The sequence below is a fragment of the Vombatus ursinus genome, unplaced genomic scaffold (genome assembly GCF_900497805.2).
Source record: "Vombatus ursinus unplaced genomic scaffold, bare-nosed wombat genome assembly UNPS02014770.1, whole genome shotgun sequence".
Classification (NCBI taxonomy): domain Eukaryota; kingdom Metazoa; phylum Chordata; class Mammalia; order Diprotodontia; family Vombatidae; genus Vombatus; species Vombatus ursinus.
In genome coordinates, this window is record NW_020954548.1 from 2,528,708 (window position 1) to 2,554,618 (window position 25,911).

Genomic DNA, 25,911 nt, shown 5'->3' on the forward strand with positions numbered 1-25,911 from the left:
TATGTACCTTAGCATGTCATGCCTTCCTATCCTCCATTATCTCCCAAAATCTGTCCAAGTTCCTATTCGTTGTTTCCATGATACTATCAATCCATCTCATCCTTTGTCATCCTCTTCTCTTTTTGCTTTCAATCTTTCTCAACATCAGGGTCTTTCCCAAAGAGTCCAGTCTTCTCATTACATGGCTAAAGTGTTTAACCATCAGCTTCAGTATTTGCCCTTCCAATGAAAAGCCTTAATTAATTTCTTTTAAGTACTGACTTATTGGATCTCTTTGCTGTCCAAGGGACTTTCAAAAGTCTTCTCCAACACGATTCAAAAATGTGACTCTGTGATGCTCAGTTTTCCTTACAGTCTAACTCTCACAGTCATACATTGCTTTGACTATACAGACCTTTGTTGGCAAGGCAATATCTCTACTTTTTAGTCTGCTGTACAGATTTGCCAGCTTTCCTTTCGAGGAGCAAGTTTCTTTTAATTTCATAGCTACAGTCGCTATCTGCAGTGATCTTTGAGCCCAAAATCTGACATTGCTTCCATCTCTTCTCCCTCTATTTGCCAAGAAATGATAGGGCCAGTTACTATGATCTTAGGTTTTGGGGTTTTTTTTTAATGTTAAGCTTCAAGCCAGCTTTTACACTCTTCTCTTTCACCCTAATCAAGAGGCTTCTGTGGGAGGAAGGAAGAGTGCTCAGGACAGGGCCTTAGGGAACATCTCCAGTTAGTGGGCATAAGCTGGATAAAGATCCAGCAGAAGGGGCTGAGGTGGTACAGACAAAGAGTGAGAGGAATACCAGCAGAGATCAGAGTCATGAAAACACAAAAGTATTTGGAAGAGGGTGACAGTATCAATGGCTATATAGAGGTCAAGGAGGATGAGGATGTAGTAAAAAGTCATTAGATTTGGCAATTAAGTGAACATAGATATTTGGAGAAAGCAGTTTAAATTTAATGATTGAATCTGGAAGCCAAATTATAGAGGGTTTAGAATAATACAGTGGAGAAAAAGTGGAAGCAATAGCTGTAGATGCTTTTCTTGAGAAGTTTAATTGAGAAACAGAGGCAGATATAGGATGATAGCCAGCAGTGATGGCCTAACCAAGAAAAGGCTTTCTAAGGATGGGGGAGACAAGGGCAATAAGGAAGCAGCCAGGAGAGAAGGGATCAGGGTTCTCCTTCCCTGCAGATCTTCAGAGACTCAGGGACCACTTCTGTGGGATGCTGAAAAGCAAATTCTTATTCATATAGGGCTTGGAATAGATAACTTCTAAAGACCCCTGAAGCTCTGAAAACCCAGACCTCTAAGACATAACTTTGTCTCTTTCTCATTACCACTAGATAAAGAAATGTCTAAGTTAAAAAACAGATCCACTAAATAGCTAAAACTAATAAGTAATAACTCTAACATTGTTATTATAATTGTTTATAACACAATAATATATTGTGAATACGTGATTATTATAACATTATTATCTAATTAGCACCTATTCCTCTGATTGCCTTTTAATAAATTCACAAGAAAGTTGTAAAACAGAAGAAATTTAATCATTAGGAATTTTTTTTTTGATGGAACAGAACAAATTTGATTGTTCTAAAAAGCAAAACAAAACAAAACAAAAAAAAAACCTCTGAGCCTAGACAGATTTTTGTTTTTTGGTTAGGCTTGTGACGAGCATGGGTACCTCTTGGTGTGGAAACTCCATTTCAAAGATGCAGACTGGCAATCTGTAAGTTATTAACTTTAGGAAGCTGTGACCTGCACCCAGGTCCTGTTGATTTTAAGGCCAGTCTTCAATCCACCATGCCATGTTGCCTCTTTTAAGCCGAAACTGCTTTAGCTAAAAAGCAATTGAGCAGTTCTTAATCTGTACCCAAATGGTGGCAACAGCCAACCAGATTTTGAAGACCACTGTCCAACTCTATCCAATGTATTACAATGAGTCATACACATACCATAAAAAACTTAGCTACACATAGTTGTTTGATATACTGTATGTAACTTTTGCAGCCAAGATAAACAAATCAATTGACTTTCTCAGAAAAACATTCCCTCCCTGCAGCAGAAATCTGCCATCTTTCTTATGTTGTTGGTAAAAGGACACTCAATATGTAGCAGGAAAGATATATTATTAGTACATTGTAAAAGATATGAAATACAGAAACTAGTCACCGAAAAAAATCCAGACTGTCATTGTTATGTGCGGATTAGTTGAATTATTCTTTGAAGGTGAAATCCCACACCATTTACAAATGGTAAAATTTCTTCTTTTATTTGGAATGGAATTTTTTTGCTATAAGGTATCAAGGGTAGGGAACCTACAGGTTGGAACACATCTTGGCCAGATTTGATTAATCTCAGTAAGGTGTGCGTACGTGTGTGTGTGTACAGATATCCATTATAATTAATGACAATTTGTGTTCCCTGTTCCCAGTTTAACAATTAAATGGCTGAATGTCGATATTTCAAAAACCTACAAAATCAAAGGACTTTTCTAAAGTCAGCCTGGATTGATTTTTATTTTCCTGTGGGCGTGTAGTCTTCATTACTGTATATATCTTTCCTTCTCTACTAAACTATTAGGCTCCATGAAGGCATTAGAACAGAAAGCTAATGTGATCTCAGACTTCATTTAAAGGCTTAATATCCATATTGAGCAATGTAATAGTTCTATGGTACTCTGTTCTGTCTGGATACTACCTGGAGTGTTGTGTTTCAGTATAGGTACCACATAAATTTTAGGACAGATAATTTGTAAGCTGGAGAGCATCCAGAGGAGAGAAGCTAAGGAAAAAGGACCTTGTGATCATGTCATATGAGGATCCTTTCAAAGAACTGGAGATGTTTATCCTAAAGAACAACATAATATCCACCTAAAAATATTGGAGGGCTATCATAGGGATGAGATCAGATTTCTTGGTTTCTGGTCCAGAAGGTAGAGATGGGAAAAATGCACAGAAGTTACAAAGAGGCAAATTTAAGCTTAACGTAAAGAAAAACTTCCTAACAATCAGAGATATCAAAAAGCAGACTAAGTTGCCTTGGGAGTTAGTAGGTTTTCTTTCCATTGCAGTTTTCAGGCAAAGACAAGATGATCACTTGTCAGGTATATGGCAGACAGGATTTTGTTCAGTTATGAACTGAACTAGAATAGATGGGATCTGAAGGCCCTTCCAAGTCTAAGATTTTGTGATCTCTGATTTATCTTTGTATTTCCCTCAGTGCCTAGCATGAATGTCTTGCACACAATAGGATCAGTGCCTGTTGAATGAACAAATGTGGATGATAACATGTAAAATTTTGCAAAACTCCCCCAAAATTCCCATTGCCCTATAACTTCTCATGGAGGTAGAAAGTATCCAAGCATACAATAGGAGAAAGGAAGTAAGCAGTCCATCACAAGACAAGAAGAAGCCTCAATCATTGTTGGTAAGGCAAATGAATCCCAATTCTGGTGCTCCGGGATAGAAAGAAGTGAAAGACATTTAAAATTGGCGAGTTTAGATGGGTTATGCCTTCAGACTTATTTGTGGGGTGTGTGAAGGAAAGGACTGACAATCTTGGATCCTTAAAGTTGGAAGCTTTTAGACCTTTGGCCAATGTATCCCAAACTCCCACAGGTACTATCTATTGTCTCCTTCCTGTATGTCTTCTGTCTTTGTATGAATATTTTACCAGGATCTTATTGGATCCAAATCCCCATACAAAGACATTAAGAGGCAGCCTATTATACCATTGAAAATTTTCCCAAAGGCACACCTATTTTAATCTTGGGTGTTTCCTCTTTTTTGGTGGAAAGTGACTAAGTATGTGAGTGAGTGAGTGTGAGTGTGAATGTGTGTGTGAGTGTGTGTGTGTGTGTGTGTGTGTGTGTGTGTGTGTGTGTGTATGTAAGAGAGATTTACTGGGTCTGATCTGCTAAAAAGTTCGAATGTCAAAGTCAAAATATCCGGAATTCACAAGACATTTTTGGATAAGATATGTACCTAGGTCTGGTGCAGAATATGGAAGAATCTTGGTATTCAAATGGTATCCTGCCTGCCACCAGTCTGCAGGTTAGGAACTGTTAAGGCACTTCACCCCTAAGCCCCTCAACTTTCCCAATGAACACTTCTCTACCCAATGTTAAACAAATAAAAAAGAAAGTAAGTGAATCCAAAATACATGGCTAAGTGTATCCATCCCTAAAAAGTGCTCTGACAATATCCAGAAAGGCTTTTCTCAGGATTTTACAACAATTTGGGCTTATAGTTAAACCGGAGGCTGGAGTAGAGCCCAATGTGTCTTACTAGGTTAGGCTCTACCACATAGGCCCTCTCATTCTTGTCCTGTAGAAATGAGTAGAGTGCCATGTCCTTGGCAAAGCCACCGCGGCAGGATATCTCAGCGAGATAGCTCACCGTCCTCTGGGCCGAAGAGGCAGGGAAAAGCATGGCAGGAGTGCAGCACTGCGTAGTGGGGACCACGTTGTAGAGGGCAGGGGCCAGTCGCCGAAGCTCCAGCAGGTAGTGACGGCCCACCAGCTCTGCCAGCCCCATGCTGTACAAGGAGAAGAAGACAACAATGCGGTAGTTCAGCCCTGGGAGGTTGGCAATCTTGACATATGCCCAACCGAGCAAGGGGCCCAGGAACATCCCCACACCAAACCACTCCAGAATCCTCATGGGCTCTGGGTTGAAGTAGCACTGGAGTCTCTCGGGATGATAAAGCTTCAGGTAAAGGGCATCTTTGAGGTGTGGCTCCGACAATCTAGTTTCCAGAAGGTGCCTTAAGACACTAAAGATCTGCTCTTCAGGAATGGCATCATCTTCCACCATCAGGACGTATTCTGGGTTGTAGTTCTGCAGAGATTTCTCCAGGCAATAAGCATAGTCCTGCTTCTCTTTCTCAAATGTACTCGTGAGGACACTCCTGCTAATGTTCACCCTTTTGGTGCCTGCAAATCGGCTGGTCACGGGGATAAAATTGGCCAGCAGCTTGGCATCCTGGTGTCTGGAGTTCCAATCCACATCACACAAAAAGAGTTGGTGACTCTGGCATGGGTGACCACACTGCTGAAGGAGGCGATGGAACTGAGATGCCACCTGTAAGACATAGTGGAACTCAGGCTGTCGGGACACTGTGACGATGGTGATCAAAAGCCAAGGCCGTGAGGGGACCTGCCTACCTTTGGGCAGGGTGACATCGAGGGCCTGGAGGTTCTTAAAGTAGTGGAGTGCAGCCTCACCCGCCTTCAAGCTCTGCTTCAAGAACTCCTCACTCATCTGGTTCAGGTGCCAGTGGCGCACATAGAAGTAGGAGTGGAGGAGGCGGTGGCAGGTCAGAGGGGCCAAAATGCCAAATGTTACTATCGTCAAGAAAAAGAAATGGAGAGCTGGGCTGGACCAGGACAGCAGCCGCGGCTTACGGAAAAGCATCATGGCAGAAGGAGCGGCTGCTCTGGTTTAGTCACATTTCTGCTGTTTCCGGTCCCAGAAGCATCTTATCACGCAAAAGAGGTCATCACACCTAAAGAGGGAAAAAGTAGAGAATGGCAGAATAAGGTCAAAAAGTAGCAGGCCTTTAAGAAAACTGCAGACTAAACTCAGAACATACCATTATATAAGGAAGGGAATGTCAGCCTAAATTTGAAGTTGGGTGGTTACCACTCTTTAGTATGTGGAAAGCTATAACTTGAGTAAGTACATGATTAAACTGGGAATAAATTGCTACATGAAAATAATCCAGCTTTGCTAAACAGCAAAGAGCGGTGTGGGGTGGGGAGGATGGCTTCAGAAGGAAACAAATTAATCCAGATGAAAGATATGATGCTATGGGCCAGAATTTTAACAGAAATGGAAAACAAAACCATCAGCACTAATACAGTATTTCTTTAATCAACACTGGTACCAGCTGAAATTTTACAGGCTGGAAAAAATGTAGTAGTCATTAGCCTTACGTGCTGAGGAAATTATGGAAGAGTTTTCACTTGGGTCAGTTTGGTGACTCCCAGTCGACCCCAAATCTTAAGGTCCTACAAGGAGAATCATATGTATTCTGGGTAAGTGTAGGGATCATGCCTCCCTTCTGAGACAGGAAGTTGGATTTTCCTTGTCTTTTTCTTCTTACAGTTGTCCCTTCCACATCACGGGGATTAGGAATGCGGCACCCCAGCAATCTGGAAAATCTGTGTAAAATTTTTTGGCCCTTCCCTCATACCAGAGAAGAAGTCTGAATTTTTTCTTTTATGGGTACCTTATTGTAAAATTTGGGTTAAGTATTTGGTCATAGGCTCTGTGTCATCTGTTGGCCTTTGTGTGTTGTCTGAGGCTTTCACAAAACTCCCCCAAAATTCCCATTTATTTTCTTATGCCGACCCGCTATATATCAAAACTGCTATGAGAAAAGCCGTGATATGAAAGGGATAACTGTACTGTCTTTGGGTGGGGAATGATAGTTCCAAGCCCTAAGACAGGTCCTTGTTAAGTACTAAGCATGCAATACTTCTGATAAACTACAAAATGCTTTTATTTGCTAAACCTGCAAAACACTATACATGGGTCAATTATGATTTCTAGCTGTATAAGAATATCTGCACCACATTGATCGTTTGAAATTCTTTTCCTATATGGCACTATGGAAACAAGTGTAAGGACTACACTTCTGCCTCCCTGGGACCCCAGGTATCATTCTGGCTTGGAGATATGGACAATGAACTTCAAAATGTAACCTAGCTGATTTATTGGGGATAGAAAAATTTAAGTTTGAAGAGATGTGAGGAGGACGGTGTAACAGCAGATCTGGCCAATGAGGGCTCCATCTTTAGAACATGCACTATGCAGGAATCATAGATTCTAGTGTCTCCCAAAACAATGAGGAAAAACATTAGAAGACTTACATAAGCTGATACGGAGTGCAGTTGGTAAAACCAGAACAAATTATTCAATGACTACAAAATACAAAGAAAACAGCTAATAAAAGGCAGTTGAATTCAGGTTACTTGTAATGATAAATATCATACCTAGGAACTGGTGAGGAAATATATCTTCCTTTTTTTCAATAGAGAAGTGGGAGACCACAGATGTGGAATACAACATATGCTGTCAGATACAGTCACTGTTATCAGCTGATTTGGCTTAAATATTTTTCTTTGTTACACGGAAACATTTAAGGCAAGGAAAGGAACTTTAAGGAGGAATGACTACATTTATTAGAAAAATTTTAAAGAAAAAATTTTAAAAGAATAAAAATAACACACAGAAGCTTCACTTCAAGCAAGTAATTTAGTCACCTTCCCTTTCATATTCTTTAGATATGAAATGGAATGGGATCTGCCCCCAGTCATTTACATAAGCAGTTTAGAACATGAGATATAAACTCTGAATTTGGCTGGAACAAAAGTGGTACTGCTAAGTAAACGTAAGCACAAGGAGTACACCTGTCATGTCACTGGTATAGGGAACTCTCAGGGGAGGAAACACCCTTTAGTGATACAGGTTGGAATATTCCATAATTTATAATTTTAAGAGTTACCTAGAGGTTAAATGACAAGCTCATAATTCTGGGAGACTAGAATGGTAGAATAAGCTCAGACTACCAGACATGGCAGAGAGTTCTTGGGAGGAATGGAGTTGGAAAGAGCAACAGCAATGGTCACTTATTACTGAAGACTTGTGCATCTCATGATCTTCTCATCACCAACTATGTCTTCCATTTACCTAAACGCAATAAAACGTCATTCGAATTTAGGGTTGGTGCATGATTTTCTGTTTGCAGATATTATGCACTCAATGCAGCCTCTTAAGCTGAGATGCAACAAAGTATGGACCGATTCTCTGCTGCTTATGCTAATTCTGGCCTAACAATTAACACCAAGAAAACAGGTGCTCTATCAGCCACCACCATACCATCCAAACGTGGAACCATCAGTTATAGCAAATGGAGAAGTTCTGAATGCTGTGGATAACTTACCCTGGTAGTGTACTGTCCACGAATGTACACATTGATAATGAGGTTGATGCATGCATTGCCAGAGCTAACTCAGTGTTTGAGAGGATCCAAAGTGTGGGAGAGAAGAGGTATTAGACTGACCACCAAGCTGGAAGAGCTTTTGGGCTGACCTCATTGTTATATACCTGTGAGATCTGGACAGTCTACCAGCACCATGCCAGGAAACTGAGTAGCTTCCATTTGAATGGTCTTAGGAAGATTCTGAAGATCACCTGGCAGGATAAGATACCAGATACTGAGGTCCTTTCTTGAACTAAACTGCCAAGCATTCACACCCTGCTTCTGGGTCCCTTCAAGATCAAATGGACTTTGAAAATAACAATGGTATAGAGAAAGAATGGCCTTGTGGCTGTGGGCCTGCAGGGACCCAGGTACTCCACTTCCCAGGAGGGATCCCTGCCTTGCTGAAGAACACAACTGCAGGGCAGAACACGAATCCCAAAGCTAAGAACTCATCTGCTGACAAAGTCCAATGGTAATTGATCTCTAAACCAGGGCTTCTCCAACTTTTTAGTTTTGAGACCCTTTAACACTCTTAAAATTACTGAGGATCCCAAAAAGCCTTTGTTTATGTGGGAGATACATATACACATACACATTCATGTGTATATACACACATATTTATGCGTGTGTGTGTGTGTCTATATATATATATATATATATATGTATATAGACACACACACACACACTTTACGGTAAATGTATACAGATATATTTACCACAATATAAATTAAAACACAGAACTACTATGAAAATAGTTTTGACTTTACAGACCCCCTAAAAGTCTCTGGGGCCTCTAGGGGGACCTGGACCACATTTTGAGTACCTCTGTTCTAAGGTACTGACAGATGGAAATGGACTGCTCTGGTGAAAGAAATTAGACACAGCAGATTGTGTTTTTGAAACGCAGTGAGACAGCTTGAAGACAGTCACCTATTTGTGTCTAATGATGGCCATCTATAGTGCTGTGAGGGAATAAAAGAAAAGAAATCTACATGATAACTGTGTTGTATATTTAAAAGGAATTGCAAGCTGTACATAGTAGATTTGCAGTTTCATGTGCAATCACCTTTTTTATTATACTGTTACAGAAATGCCTGTTTTATTCAATAAATTAAAAATGAAATAATTTTAAAAAAAATAGGGAATCTATCTTATTTAATTTCTGCATCTCTCCCAACATCTATCACAGTGGTGATAATACAAGTATAAATAAAATGCTATGTTGGGTGTGAGGCATGAAAGATTGTTTTCTACTACAAGGGTCATAAAAGAATTAATGAAAAAGGCTTTGAACTGGATTTTAAAGGAAGGATTCAGTTTCAACAGATGGAGATGGGGGTGGGGTGTTCGATGGGTGTGAGCATATTGGCATTCAATAAAATGTCACTGAAGTCGCTGAACATATCAATTTAAAAAAAAAAATCAATAAAAAAACTCCACATTGCATTTATTTCAGCTGTTCACTTTCTTACAATTTTTTCTCCATCCAAAGATACCTTTGGGTCTATTTCAGGATAATCAACCCAGAGGGGCAGAAAAACTAATTTTTCTTTTAATAAAACCTATGAACCCAAGCATTTGCTGCAATTCCAATTCGTGCACTTTTACTACAGTTGAACTACACTATTACTTACTACTATTAGCAACTCCCCAATCCCATCCTGTACTCGCCCACCTCCAACTAAGTCATTCTCTTTGTCTGGAACAGATTCCCTTCATGTTCTCTCATGTTCTCTTTTGAAATCTCTCTTTTGCTGTTTTCCCACTCTTTATAGAGATATATCCTACACATACATATAGACAGAGAAACACACACACACACACATGGGACACCCCACCCCCATCTCCATCTGTTGAAACCCAATCCTTCTTTTAAAACTCAACTCAGAGCCTTCTGTATTAACTCTTATACAAGCCTTCTAGTTGGAAACAACCCTTCCTAATAGGTTAGGTACTCAAGACACAACTGTCTATGACTATAGTAATCTACTATTTGATAAATCCAAAGACTCTGGCTTCTGGGATAAGAATTCACTATTTAACAAAAACTGCTGGGAAAACTGGAAAATAGTGCGGCAGAAACTAAGCAGAGACCAACATCTTACACCCTATACGAGGATAAAGTCAAAATGAGTACAGGATTTAGATATAAAGACTGATATTATAAGCAAACTAAGTGAGCAAGGAATAGTATACCTGTCAGATCCATGGCGAAGGGAAGAATTTATGACCAAACGAGATAGAGAATATTACGAAATGCAAAATGGATGATTTTGATTACATTAAATTGAAAAGTTTTTGCACAAAGCCAATGCAACCAAGATTAGGGGAAGCAGAAATCTGGGAAATAATTTTCATAGCCAATGTCTCTGACAAAGTTTTCATTGCTAAAATATATAGAGAACCGAGTTGAATTTATAAGAATACAAGTCATTCCCCAATTGATAAATGGTCAAAGGATATGAACAGGCAGTTTTCAGAGGAAGAAATTAAAGCAATCTATAGTCATATAAAAAAATGCTCTAAATCATTATTGATTAGAGAAATGCAAATCAAAATGACTCTGAGGTACCACATCACACCTATCAGATTGGCTAACATGGCAACACAGGAAAATGATCAATGTTGGAGAAGATGTGGGAAAATTGGAACACTAATGCATTGTTGGTGGAGTTGTGAAATGATCCAATCATTCCATAGAGCAATTTGGAACTATGCCCAAAGGGCTACAAAATTGTGCATGCCCTCTGACCCAGCAATACCACTTCTAGGGCTATATCCCAAAGACATCATAAAAACGGGAAAAGGACCCTCATGTACAAAATACTTATAGCAGCTCTTTTTGTGGTGGCCAAGAATTGGAAATTGAGGAAGTGCCCACCAATTGGAGAATGGCTGAACAAGTTGTGGTATATGAATGTAATGGAATACTACTGTGCTATAAGAAATGATGAGCAGGCAGACTTCAGAAAAACCTGGAATGAGTTAAATGAATTGATGCTGAGTGAAATGAGCAGAACCAGGAGAACATTGTACACATTGTGCTATGACTGACTTTGATAGACTTAGGCCTTCTCAGCAATGCAAGGATCTAAGACAACTCCAAAAGACTCATGATGGAAAATGCTATCTATATCCAGAGAAAGAACTTTGGAATCTGATTGCAGATGGAAGCACACTATTTGCTCTCCTTTTCTTTTGATTCTTCTTTCTTGTGGTTCCTCCCATTAGTTCTAATTCTTCTTTACATCATGACTAATGTGAAAATATGCTTAATATGAATGCAAAAGTAGAGCCTATGACTTCAGAAAAACCTGGAAAGACTTGTATGGTCTGATGCTGAGTGAAATGAGCAGAACCAGAAGAATGTTGTACACAGTAACAGTCACATTGTGTGATAACTAATATTGATAGACTTAACCTTTCTCAGCAATACAAGGATCTAAGACATCTCCAAAAGTCTCATGATGGGAAATGCTATCCATATCCAAAGAGAGAACTATGGAGTTTGAATATAGATCGAAGCATACTATTTGCTATTTTTTTCTTCTGCTGTGTTTTGTTTCCTCTTTCTGGTGGTTCCTCCTATTGGTTCTAATTCTTACCTACAACATCACTAATGTGAAAACACGTTTAATAGGAATATATATGTATAGACTATATAAGATTGCGAACAGTCTTGGGGAAGGATGTGGGGAGGGAGGGGGAGAAAAATTTAAAACTCAAAAACTTATGGAAGTGATTGTTGATAATTCAAAATAAATTAATTAATTATAAAAAAAAAAGGAAAAAATCCCTTCCTGCCTCACAGCCAACACCAAATGTTTTTTGGCCTTGTCTACAATAATCATACTCTAATTTGAATTAATGTGTTTATATGTCACATATAAACTTATAGCTCTACTTACAGTAGCGCTAGGTTATAAATTCTATGAAGTCAGGCAATTGGTCAACAGGTATATTTATGAAGCACTTACTATGTGCCAGCTATTGCGCTAAGAACTGGAGAGACTAAGAAATACAAAAATGTGGTCCCCACCCTCAAGAAGCTTCACATTCTAATGAGGGAGAGAACATGCAAATAAGATATAATATATAGTGTAAATAGAACATAGTCTCAGAGGAAGGAACCAGCAGTGGGGGGCACTGAGAAAGGCCTTTTGCAGAAGATGAGATCTGAGCTGAGTCTTGAAGAAAGCCAAGAGGGAGAGGCGGGGCATGGGGAAAGAAAGATACAGTGTTCCAGGCAATGGACAGTGGGTTCCATAGCACAGTGTCAGGGGTATCATGTGTGATGAATAGCAAGAATGCCATTGTTTTTGGATCACAGAGTATGTGGAGGAGAGTCAAGTGTGAACAGACTGGAAAGAAAGATAGTAAGGGGTCAGGTGACAAAGGGTTCTGAATGCCAAACAGAGCATTTCACATCTGATCCTGAAAGAGTCAGTGAAGTTTTCTGAATAGGGTGTGACACAGTAATACCTGAACTTAAGGACAGTCATGTTGGCGGCTGAGTTGAGGATGGATTGGAGTAGGGAGAGACTTGAGGGGGGCAGACCGATTAGCCTAGTGCAATAGACCAAGTGTGAGAGGATGAGGGCCTTCACCAAGGTAGTGACCGTTTGAGAGAAAGTAATGTATACAAGAGAAGCCGTGGATGCAGACTGGCTACGTGGGGAGAGTGTCAGTGAGAAGTTGAGGACAACATCAAGCTTGCCCCAGCAGGGCATGAGAGGTACACGGGAAGAGTGCACAATCATAATCTATGCAAAGCATTTTGCAAACTTTAAAACACGTACATAAATGTCAAATTATTATTATTATTATTACACCTATATTGGGATGACTGTCACTCAGTGATCGACAGAAGGGCCAGATACATCCTTGGGGAGGTCTGGGCCTTGGGTGAGATGATGTTGAGGCCCCATGAGAAGGGATGGTCCTGCAGGAAGCACCATCGTCCTGCCGTGGCTCTTAGACACCCCTCCATTTCTCTGGAGTGGGGCCATCTCACACAACATGGCCATGCCTCAATGCAGAAAAGGGCTGACCAGAGCTGACCAGGCTTTTTATAGGCAGGGTCTTGCTCAGGCCCTCTAATTGGCTTCCAAACTCCAATGCGAGAGGCAGGAAGGTGCCAACTAGCTAGGAAGCTCTTTTCATAATAACAAAGGCATTTATTGCACTTTTATAAAAAGGCCAGTTGTGGCAGCTCTATGTTATACAAGCATAGACACTGCAGCTATGATTCAATGGTATAGGGAACTCCTCTACTAAGGCAGGTCAGCACATTCTCTCTTACTTCTAGTGTAGAGCACTGAGAGGTAAAGTGACTTACCAGGGTCACAAAGACAGTATGTCAGAAGTAGTACTTGAACTCATGTCTTATTGGCTTCAAGGCCTATTCTCCATCCACTACTCCATGCTGTTACTCTTTTGGTTCTGTTTCATATTGACAGGAAACTTCTGCCTCCCTTTAAGTCCCACCCACCGGTTCTAATTCTGTTCTACAACAGTGGTCAAGTAGGGCGTGCATACCTTCCAGTATATCAAAGACCATCCACTGGGGCATGCAAAGAAAATATCAGAACTGAGGATAGCAGCACAGTTATTCAACTGATCAATTGACATTTATTAAGAGCCTGTTATATGCCACACACTGTGCTACGGGCTGGATTCAGCATGCTTGGAGCTGCTGCCTCCCCGCCTCTCTCTCTGCCTGCACCCAGGGCAGGCTGGGCTGAGATAGACAGTCAGCCAAGCACACCTTTCTCCAGGCAGAGAGTTAATCACTCGCGCCCAACCTGGCCTTGAGGCTCTCCCCACCCTCCCCATTCCCAGGAGCAACAGCACATACCTTGTTTGTCCCCTTTAATGAGATCCTGGCTGCCTGCCTGGGATCTTCTCTTCCTCCACCCTTGGGAGAACAAAGGAGGCTCAAGCAGGGCCTGGGAAAAGCCACAGCCAGGACTGCAGGAGAAGCACAGGCATAGCAGTGTGAGTAAACAGCAGCTGTGACTGCTAATAGGCTTCAGGATCAAATAACTGAGCACAGAACCCTGATCTGCAGCTCTCCTCCAAGAAAGCCCCAACCACACACCCCTGGATCACTTGGAAACAAATGGAGGACACCCTGTTGTTCAGTTGTGTCCTATGCTTCATGACCCAATGGACCACAGCACAACAATGCTGTCCATGGTATTTTCTTGGTAAAGATACTAGAGTGGTTTGCCATTTTCTTCTCCAGTGGAGTAAGGCAAACAGAGGTTAAATGACTTGACTAGGGTCACACAGTTAGTATCTAAGGCTGAATTTGAACTAAGGTCTTTGTGGGAGCGAGGTAAAGGTTAAATTTCCACAGAGAAAGAGAATAATGCAGAGACTTAAAGAACAATTCCAGGTAGTAGTACACTGTAGGTAAGGGAAGGCTCCAAAAAGACTCCAAATTCGAGATAAGGGTTGAGCCAGCTCAGACCAGTTAGGGTCAACCCGAGGACACCTGAAAAATGTTAGTGCACCTGCTTAATGAACTTCATTACTATTATCTGACACACCCCGAGCCTCATTAATGAGTCATGGGATGTATGACCAAGGGAGGGGGAACATACTTAAGCATATCAAGGGGAAACATGTAAGGAGGGGTGTAACCCACGAAGGGATGGGCCAATCCAGGCCTGGGAGGTTTTGCGCCGAATTTGAATGTATAAAAGCATGCTTGCCCTTGCACTCAGGGCCCATCCCTCCTGAAGAGGGGTGGAGCCCGCTTCTGGCCAGAAATGTCTAAATCCTCTGGATTTTCTCTGTAATAAACTTTCTTGATACTAAATTTTAGGTGTCAAGCGTATTTCTAACAGTCTTCCTGAGTCCAGGCCCAGCGTTCTAACCACTGAGCCATCTAGCTGCCCCTTCATCTAGATGAAGGATATCTACCATCAGAAAACAGGGCCTACCCGAGTATCTTACTATCTGTCCTGCCACTGCCCCTGCCCTCCATACGTAAATCAACCACCCTCTAGATCTGGGACTTGACCTCCAAATACCATGTCTCTCCTCCCTGACAATGGGGATGATGGAAAGTCGCTAACCCAATTCCAATAAAAGTCTTTGCATAAATAGTTGATGGGATAGAAAAACGAGTATTATGATTTATTAAGTAAGTGGAGCCAATAAGGCGCTTCTTCTGTTTGGTTCTCTATCCCTATGAGGCATCTTTTCCAGCTATGACAATCATAAAAACCAAGTATTGAAAAAAAACTGACTTAAAGCCAGACCATCAGATCTGTGTATCACAAAGTGTTAAACCAAGATTTCCAAAAATAATGAAGCATATTCAGTTGCACTGATCTCACAAAATATTTTTTTTACTGAGAACAAAAAGGTTTTTTGTACTAGTAATAAAAATGGTTCCATTTTCATTTCCTTTAAAATGTTTATTTTTGTATATGCTTCATAATATGTATAATATGTTAGTCATCAGTACATGTATGTAATTTATAAACTGGAGATGCTCAATTTTTTTTTTTTCCACTGAGGGGGTGGTATGATCAAAAAAAGTCTGGAGACACCATTTTACAAGCCAGATCTTCAAACACTTAAAAGCAAATAAGAGTTTTTCTCCAAGTCTCTTATTACTTTCACTTTTAAAAACCAAGGACCTGAGACAGAACAAGGTTAAGCATCTACACATTTATCTCACAGTCAGTAAGACTAGCCCCCAGCTCTCTGGACCCCAGTTCTAGACCCTACACCTCAGTTCTCCAGACTTCATCCCCCAGAATATACTAATATACATATTCTATGGATCATTAAAATTGTTCCTTATCACCCTATGGTGCATTGAACCAAATTCAACATGAGTCTGAACAATAAAATCTACATATCTTCTCCTGGAATGGACTGCTCTGCAAAGGAACCAACAAGCCTCTAAAATCTGAGAGCTTCTCAGCCTCTGTAATTTGTAGGGGAGCATCACAGCCATTGAGAGCAGTGCTGTCAAACTCAAATAGAAACAGATCCCTGCCAGCCACATATTGACTTAGAAAACCACAAATTAACATAACCTATGGTTTTCTGGTTTTGTTTTTTTGTTTTTTGCTAGGCAATGAGGTTTAGTGAGTTGGCCAGGGTCACACAGCTTGTAAGTGTCAAGCATCTGAGGTTGAATTTGAACTCAAGTCCTCCTGACTCCAGGGCTGGTGCTCTATTCACTGTGCCACCTAGCTGCCCCAATATTACCTATGTCGTACTATATTTTTATTTATTAAACATTCCCCAGTTATACTTTAATCTGGTTCACTTGAAGCCAGTGGGCTCTGTGTTGTAACATACCTTTGATAGCAAAACTAAGAGTAACGGGTGGAAACTACTAAGAGGAGAATCTAGATTTACCAAAGGGAAGACTTTCCATCAGTGGTGCTAACCAGTGAATTCGCTGGTATAGGAAAATTTCTCTACCAATGTGGAACAGAAATTGTTCCTCAGTTTACCTCTTAAAGAGTTGTCTAAGGCAGTGTTTCTTAAACTGTGGGTTGTGACCTCATGAGGTTGCCATGAGGTACACAAGGTCACCCAACCAGAAGGTGTCAGAGGCTAGACTTAAACCTAGGTGTTCCTGACTCTGAGGCTGGCTTTCTATCCACAACACAGGGCAACTCACTAATGATTAAGCTAGCTAAAAGTAGAGTAGGAGGTCATCAGTTAAAGGCTAGATGACCACTTCTCAGGCATGCTCTGGAAGGGACTTTTGCTTAGAGGTAATTGAACTAGATGGAAAAGGAAGGAATAAGCATGTGTGGGTATAAATAAATATATGAGCTCCTTCCTCATATGTTATAGTCATCCCTTGACATTCTCAGGTTTCACATTTACAGTTTTGGTTATTCTCAGGCTGGCCATCAATACATAAATGAAAATTTTTGGAGATCTGCCACATACTGCAGAAAATTGCAGATGACACACATTTGTAAAGAAAACTTTTAAAAAATTTAGTAAGTCACAAATGCATAAATACTATATGCTATTAATGTTTTTTAATCATTTACTACCATAAGTATCCATACATAAATTAACAATTAAATTTTGTTCAAGTTTCAGTGTGCTGAAGAACTACAGGCTACTTAGTCTCTTTGGAAACGCCACCTCTTTGTTTCTCTACCATCCAGACTCAGTCATGTGATTTTCTCCCATAGTGATCTTTGCATCTTGCTGGTAGAAGGAAATCTGTGAAGCAGTTGCTGCAGCTCCATGCTAATCTCTCATGTAGAAACTGCAACTTTTTTTATGGCTGCAGTGTGTTTTACTTGTTTTTTTTAAAATGTGTTAAATAAATATGATCAGAATTATTAAAAATAAAAGTTTGGGGTGAGCTGGAGTTATTTACAGTTTTTCACATTCTCAGGGGTTCTGGGCCCTTAACCTCTGTGAATGTTGAGGGATGACTGTGTCTGTGTGTCACACATATATATACATATATATTACATATATGTATACAAACACATTGCCTACTATGTGCTAGGAGGTTTACAACTATTACTTTATTTGATCCTCACAACAAGCTGGGAAGTAGGTGCTATTATTATCCCCATTTTACAGGTGAGGAAACTGAGGCAAACATGTTAATTGATTGCCCCGGGGTCACACAGCTAATAAGTATCTAAGGCCACATTTGAACTCAGGTCTTCTTGATTCCAGGACCAGCAATCTATTCATTGCACCGCCAGCCACCTCAGTTACCTTGGCTACATAGCCTGTGATATCTCCTGTGAGTCTGGGATTTTACCTTTCTAACTGGTCTCCCTTCCAAGTCTCTCCCCACAGATGCCAAAGTTTTCCTTAAATCCAGATCTGACCACATCACTCTTCTACTCAACAAACCACAGTGACTTTCTATTGGCTCACAAACAAAATATAAACTCCTCAATTTAGCTCTTGAAGTTGGAACACTCTGGCTTCCATTTAGCATTCTATGCTAATACAAGAACAACTGTTGAGGTAATCTGCAGTTGGGGTTTTCTCTCTTAATCTGTGAGGACACATGTATTACTAGAACTCTCTCAGGAAACTCCCTGTCACTGAGATTTATAGCTCTCTGGACAACTAGTTGTCTTGTTTTAAGAACTCATGTTATTAGGGAAGGAAAAAAAAATAAAAACTATTTTCTTTGGAACATTCCACATGATCATGCAGCATGGATGAATCACTGGACACAAATTCAGTGCAGAACTGTTACTGATGGAGAATTCAGAACTATATGAATTATTATATAGAAGACTTTTTTTAAAATCACAAGATTTAATAAAGGGACTGGAATTCCATTCTCTTGTATTTTGGGGGAAAGTAGAAGTGGACAAAAAGATTTCAACCAGACAAAAAAGTTTCAGCCTAAACCAGAAGTCTAAACAAAACTAATTGAGAAAACATGAAAGGTTTTTTGTTTTATTTTTCTTTGAGGAAAATGCTAGTTTTAGCCAAAAAGTTTATATATTTACCTGATTAATTCTCTTGGGCACAGCATATTGATGATATGAAGGGAACTGGACTCATGACTGCTAAAGCTGCCTACCAGTCCAGATGAAAGTTATTTGTCCTGTCAGAAAAACAGAGATTTAAAACATATACCATCAATCTTGGTGACATTATATTTTTTAGATAATGGATCCTGAGAGTCATTTGGTCTCCAAAATTGTTCATATCTACATTAGGGGAATTATTCATTGAGCATAGGAACCATTCCCTTCTCGCTCTAATCCCTGTATAATGCACCTCTTTCATAAAACACCTGTTGAACACTGGCATTTATTCTTAGGACTACTTTAAGTACAGCCCAAAGCCAAACTTTTCCTTCAGTTATTTTAAACTTTATTTTCCTCTTATGTTTCTGTATTTCATGTCAGGATATCTTACAAAGGAAGTTACCTTTCTCGGTTCATCTGTGATTTAATATACTAAGTAGTTGTGAGCTTTGTTTCAGCTGAGGCTTCATTACTTAATGTACAGGTCAAATTTTTAATTATTTTAAGTTTTACTTACTCTAATTTTAAAATTTGTGCCCCTACCCTGAATCCTTGGCTTCCACCATTAAATATATTCAATAAGCTAAAAAACATCCAGAAGAGAGTGGTCAGGAATGGGGAAGATTACAAATTCATGCCACATGAGAAATGGTTGAATGGAACTCAAGATATTTGACTTGGAGAAAAGAATATTAAGGGCATATCTGATCATTGCTTTCAAATATTTAAAAGCTATCATATGGAGGAGGGATCAGACTTATTCTGCTTAGCCTTGGAGAGCAGAACAAGGAACAATGGGCAAAATCTGCAAATAGATACATTCAGGCTTAACAGGCAGAACTTTAATGATTAGAGCCACCTAAGAATGGGGCTACCATAGGAAGTAGGTCTACCACTCACTGGAAGATCTTTAAGCAAGGGGTCACACCCCCCTTGTCTGGTATACAAACAAGGGATTCTTGATCAAGTACGAGTTGGGCTAGATGGCCTCTGAGGTCTCAGATTCTGTAATTGCTGATCAAAAATATTGAAATAAAGACACTAAGACATCACCTCAAGAAGACAAAGAACCACTGCACAATTGATTTGAGTATTTATTAAGCACCTACTATATGCAGGCTCTGAGCTAGGCACAGAAGATAAAAGTACAAATAACGAAACAATCCCTAACCTGCAAGGAGCTGTGATACAATACTCGTGAGAAGATTTTTTTCCCTATTATTCTATACTCCATTTCTTAAGATTGTTAACATGTTTGAAATTCTGGCTTTATTGAATTTTATTAATCAAATATGAATGCACAAAGATAATCAAGTTGTATCAAAGACAAACCACTGTAAACTGTACACCCTGTGATGTTTCTGCGATGATATTCAATAAATCTTGTTATGATCAATATTAGAAGACTACACAGTCCAATCTTTGCTATAAGCTGTCTTGAATATCAGACAACATTTCTGATTATCTATAAAGGAGAAAAAAAATCAGTTAAGTATGATAAGTTTAGGACTTTTCTGTCCCAGAGAGTCATAATTAATACAATATAAGCAAACCCTGACATACTCATGATTCAGTCACTCACCCATTTATAATTTGAAAGAAAATTAGTTTCATTAAGTTTAGCAAAAGTCTGTCACAGACTGTTTTGAGGCCTGTGAAACGATGACAGGTGCAATCCATTTCAAAGCATCTGGCTTGTGGTTTCTGTTACTCTTGCTTACGATATGTTTAAGGATATGTTTTATTTCTGAGGATTTTGGAATAGCAAGTGCTATCCTTCCTCACTCTAGGGAGTTTAAGTGAATTGATATTGTTTGTTATACAATACTTGCTTCAATATACATTTATACTTAGCTATAATAGCTAACATACAGCCCTTTAAAAGTTGCAAAGTACATTACATATATTTCTCACCAGATCCCTGCAAGAGCCTTGTGACATAGGTACTACTGTTATCCCCATTTTACAAATAAAGAAACTGAGGCTGAGAGAGGTTAAATGACTTACACAACTATTAAGAGTTTGAGGCAGAATTTGAATATAGGTCTTTCTGACTCCTGTCTCCTAGCTTTTCTTCCTTTGATGGGATGTGCATTAGGAGGTTATTTCATCTCTCCAAGGGAAAAAGAGAAGTCAACCCAAAATCCACCCAATTATACTTGCCAGATAAACTCTGGGAAGATACAGATTGGCTAGTATTGCGTGTTAACTGTTCTCTCTTTTGCTTTCATTCCAAAAAACCAATTGAAAAGGTTTCCCCTCTTTTCACAATAACTTCATAGATAAATGTCTCTCTGGGTCTAAATGGCCTCATAGCAGCTCGCATCATTGATAAGACCTTCTATACCCTGCCTAGTTAGCTAACCCTTTAGCAAAATGGGGAACATTTCACTCTCATACTTTTGATCACCTCAACCAATTACTGTTCTCAGATCACAAAGTGTAGATAATGTTGTATTCCCCACCAATCACCATCGTGGAATCTCTAAAAGGGTGCTAATGATGGGGTGCTTGGGTGCTTGTGCTTGTACTTGGACCCCAATTTCTCCCTAGCCTCAGAAACACTGCCTCTGACAACCACTCCCCAGCCCAAAGACACTGTGCCTAGCAATTGCTCATGCATGGGCCCCAGCACGACCCTTATCCCTCTCCCTGGTGCAGCTACACAAAGTTGGGTGAGAGAGTGCTGGGCTGCTCAGGCCCCAGCCCTCAGATCATGTCTCTGGAAGCCTCCCAATTCCTTAGTAAGTTCCTGTCTTGTGAGAAAGCTTTCCCTTGCTGCAGAGCATTCTCTCATCAAGACAGAGGGAGAGGGGTGATTTGCCCAGCCCAAGGAGTTTTGTCCTTGGCTGGCCCAAGGACTCTTCCTCCTGCCAGACTCCCAAGATCCATACCTCTGCCATCTCCCTCCCTGTCCGGTATACTCCCTGTACTATCTCATCCATAGCTCCCAAAGACACCTGGACCTTTAAATTACCTCATCAGTGTCCCTGGCATTCCTTTCCCATGCCCTTTTCCATATAAACCTTAGCTCCATCCTCAGTCTCTTGCAGGTTCCTTAAGAATCCTTGCCCGCTGAAAAGGGTAACAATAAATCTTTGCCACCTTGACTTAAAGAATACTTGAGTCTGTGAATTCATTCCAGACGACCCCCGTCTTGTACTTCAGTCTTTGAGGGGTCTCAACCTCTCAGACCACAACACTAAGAACTTGCTGAAGAAAAGCATAGGCCAATCTCTGCCCTCAGGGAGTTTATAGTCTAATGAGAGAAGGCATTATAGTTCAATCATTTTTCAGTCCTATCTCACTCCATTTGAAGTTTTCCTCGGAAAAGACACTGGGGTAGTTTGCCATTTCCTTCTTCAGCTTGAGGCCAGATCTGAACTAAGAAAGATGAGTCTTCCTGACCCCTGGCCAGCCACTCTATCCAATGCAGCACCTAACTGCCGAAAGACACTGAAGTGGTTTGCTGTTTCCTACTCCAGTGGATTAAGGCAAACAGAGGTTAAGTGATTTATTCAGGGTCACACAGCTAAATATGAACTCAGAAAGAGGAGTCTAGACAACATATAAAAGGAAGCTGAAAAGGGGAGGTGAGATAACAGCACAGTCAGGGGAATGATGAAGTCCTGCAGCCAGGGTGGGAAACGATCTGAAGAGATACAGAGTTGATTTCATCTTGAATTTCTGGAGATCAGTAGGTCCAGAAGAACAACTGGGGGGGAAATAATGAGGTGAATGTTGGGAGTGCCGTTCTGGGGAAATTAGCAGCAGCAAAAGAGATTTTTAAAAAATGCAATGATAAAACATCTTCCATGTATTAGATTTTAGATTGTGAGCTCCATGAAGATAGACAGGAAATACGAATTTAATCTTTATATTTAATAGCACTATGCATGCATGGACTTAAAAGTTTGTTGACCTTGTGGTTAAAAATATCAACACAAAAATATGATAGACTTTTGTCAAAAACACCCTATTGCATATAGGTCTGCTGTTCAATTCCTTTTTTCCTTCATATTTATTAGTGGATTTGTGTCTACTTCAAAAGGGGGAATCCAGGAGGGCAAAGGACATGCTTTTTCTTTAAAAACAAATCAAAGACAAAAAAAAAAAAAACCAAACCGGTTTCTAAGCATTTCTTAGAAAGCTGACTCCCATCTACTTTTCCATTTTTCTATTTTCTTCCCTTCAATTCTATGTGATAACCAAACTAGACTACTGGTCATTTCCCATCCTGCATCGGAACATGTCATCCTCTTATGCCTGGACTGGACTGAAAATCCTATCTAATGAAATCTCTCCCTATCAAAGCACAGCTGAAGGGCTTCAGGACACTTCCTGTATGAAGGGCCTGCATCTAAGCTCATCTTTCTTCCCACCCTTACACGTCTTAGAGCTTGACTTCCCCTATGAACTTTTATTATTCTTATAGCTGAGTTTTATAGTGTACTTTAAAATTTGCAAATCCCTCTTAATTCTAATACCTTTTTCTCTGCTGATTATCTCCAATTTAGCCTGTCTATAGCTTGTTTGTATAATGTTTACATGCTGTCTCCTCCTTTAGAGCATGAGCTCCTTGAGATCAGGTGTTGAAATAAATCTTTGCCTTAGCGGATGAGACCAAAACTCAGGAAATAAGACAAAGGAGTTTATTGTAGCAACCCAAGGAAAAAGTTAAGCATAGCCTAGTAAGGAGTTTCAAACCATGCACTCTGCTTTTATGAATAAGTTTTGCAATAAAAGAAATACAATCCTGCCATCTCAGCTCCTCCCATATTACCTTACCATAGGAAGAGGAGATTGGTGATATGCCCTTTCCTACAAGCTATCTCAAAGTCTAAACAAGGTTTTAAAATGGAGTCCCTTAAACGACTCAGCACAAATTTCAATGGACTGTCTTTTACCTATATTTGTATCCCTAGCACTTAGTACAGTGTCTACCACACAACAGGCACTGAAATGTTTCTTAACTGGCTGACCCAGGTTCTCTGGCTCTAAGTCCAGTACTCATTCCTACCCTATTTCTCAGCATTTGTTTCCTCATTCAGTTGCTCTAAATATCTCTCAGTCTCTTCCAACTTAACATCCTATGAGCCAGTGACATTTAAGAAAATAATCCTTACAGAATGTTTGTGCTAGTGGAAGGCGTAATATAAAACACTGGACTATCAATCAGAGTATCTGGGTTCCAATCTTGGCTCTGGGTATTTAAGTATCTTGGTGGTGAAAACGATAAAGCCAGGCTCATTGTTCCCAAGAGTTTTTCAATTCAACAAGAATTAGTAGATAAAATTTTCCCCATAAACCTCTGAAATACAAGTTTAAAGTGCCATGCAAATTTAGGCTTAAATTCTTAACAAAGGCGGGTCTTAGTTTACAAAAAGGAAACAGTGCAATTCCACCAAAGAAATTCACTGGTTGGAAAGGTAGGACTCAAAAAATGTTCAAAAGTCTATTTGAATGCAAGCCCTATTGGGTTGAGAAGAGAGAAAGGAGCTAGGACTTCCTGGAATTATCAAGGGGCAGTCTTACTCACTCTACCAGGGGCGTTGGAGACGTAAAAAAAGGGCTCTGGGTTTTTAAGGGCTATAGTTCAGAGAGGGTGTTGGGATAAGTGAATTTCAGGCTTAACTGTGTTACTCTCATTCGTTTACATAAGGAGCTAGGATCTGCAAAATCAAGCTAAGATATTAAACTAAGGTATTAACTGATTAGTCTGCAAATTCCAGCTTGAGATGTCAGATATAGCCCAGGTATTTCACTGACTAGTTTTCAGTTTTACCTGATATAGATCTTCTCCTGAATTCTGTAAAATTCCATTGTATTCATTCTGCCTATGTAACCAAAACCTATACGATACAGCTTAAAACTGCTGCTCACTGACTCCTTGATTTTTGTATAATGTGGGTCAAGTTCTGAGAGTAATAAACCGTTTCTCCATATTTCTGCATAATTAACTTGTAGCAGTATCTTGGCAGTTAATTAAGCCCAGACAATTTCTGTCACATGGTTTCAGGGGCAGGAGGGCAGGAAGTTGGTGGTGAATTTCCACACCTCTAATTGGAAACCCTCACAAGAGCCCACTATCACTGGGCAAACAGACATACTTACACAGAGGTGCATTTATTATCATACATAAAACTACAAAAACAGGATGGCTAAAGATTCCCACCCTCAACCCTTCCCCCTCCCCCAATTTCTTGATCTGTAAAATGAAGGAATTAATTGGGTCAGACCATTTCTAAAAATCCCAGTTGTTTGGCTAGGTGTGGCCTTAAGCCTTCCTGTCTCTCAAACGCAGATCGGACAAAACGAACTGCAGGCATCCAAGAAAGAGATCTGGGTCCCCTTTCCAGGCCTTACGAAGCTGAAGTCTTCCTACTTTACCGCCTTCCTTCAAATCCAGCTTAAACCCCACCTTCTGCAAGAAGCCTTTTGCAATCCCTCAATTTTAGAGCCTTCCTGTCCTCCCTCTGCTGATTATTTCGAATTTATCCTGTCTATAGCTTGTTTGTATATAGTTACTTCTATGTTGTTTCCCCCATTAGTCTGTGAGCACCTCGAGGGCTGGAACTATCTTTTAACTTTTTGGGGGGAGGGTATCTCCAGCTCTTAACACTGGGCCTGAAACATAGTAGACGGTGACCAACTAGAAAAGACGGCAGCAAGTCCATGCAGCCTGTGCCACACCTGCCCTGCAGCGCTGGGAATTCAGCTCAGGGGCTCAGGTTAATCCAGGGCTGCTTGGCACGGCTCGTAAAGGGTCCCCTTAGAGAAAACTAGCCGACTTGCCCCGAGAGAAGAGCCAGGGCCCTTGCCCCCACTGTTCAGATCAGACTGCTCAATGCCCATCTCCATCTCCGCTTCCCTTTCAGGATCCACGGTTACCAAAGCACGTTCCGCCCATTAGCTCAGCCTGGGCACCAAGCACAGTCTTCTGCCTTCCAGATGCCGGACCCCCTCCCTTTCGGGTCTGATCCTACTGCTCTCCGGTCGGATCGTTCTTCCCCCATGGGGGAGGGGTCCTATTCCTGCCTACCCGTCCTCCCAGTCTGATCCTTCCCCCTCCCACACATGGAGCCAGATCCTCGCCCCCTCTCTCCCTGCAGGCTTAAGGGTCAAGGTCGGAAAGCCCAGAAGCCCAGGGCGGGAGGGGGAGCTCCCGCTGCTGCAAGGAGCCACTGCTGCTGGGAGCTGGGGAATGGGAAAGTGGGGGCGGGGGCTGGCGTGAAGGCTAAGAGAGAAGGAGGTGAGGGGACGCGAGGGATGCAGTATTCCTACCTGGGCAGGAAGGAGAAGAGCCGGGACACGCCCTGCCCCGGAACGCTCATTCCACTCCTTTGCAGCCCAAGGGTCGGGTCGTCCACGCCGGCCGCAGGCTCCAGCTGCCGGCTCCCATCCTCTCCC

General features: G+C 40.7%; 1 protein-coding gene across 1 annotated transcript; it reads right to left on the bottom strand.

The window, feature by feature from the left end:
* Positions 1-1,523: 1,523 nt before the first annotated feature.
* Positions 1,524-25,911, bottom strand: TMEM246 (transmembrane protein 246). The gene is made up of 4 exons (XM_027862784.1): positions 25,786-25,911; positions 18,478-18,575; positions 13,848-13,960; positions 1,524-5,506 (listed from the first exon to the last, which is right to left on the bottom strand). The coding sequence occupies exon 4, from the start codon at positions 5,416-5,418 to the stop codon at positions 4,228-4,230; it is 1,191 nt and encodes a 396-aa protein (XP_027718585.1). The 5' UTR covers positions 5,419-5,506; positions 13,848-13,960; positions 18,478-18,575; positions 25,786-25,911; the 3' UTR covers positions 1,524-4,227.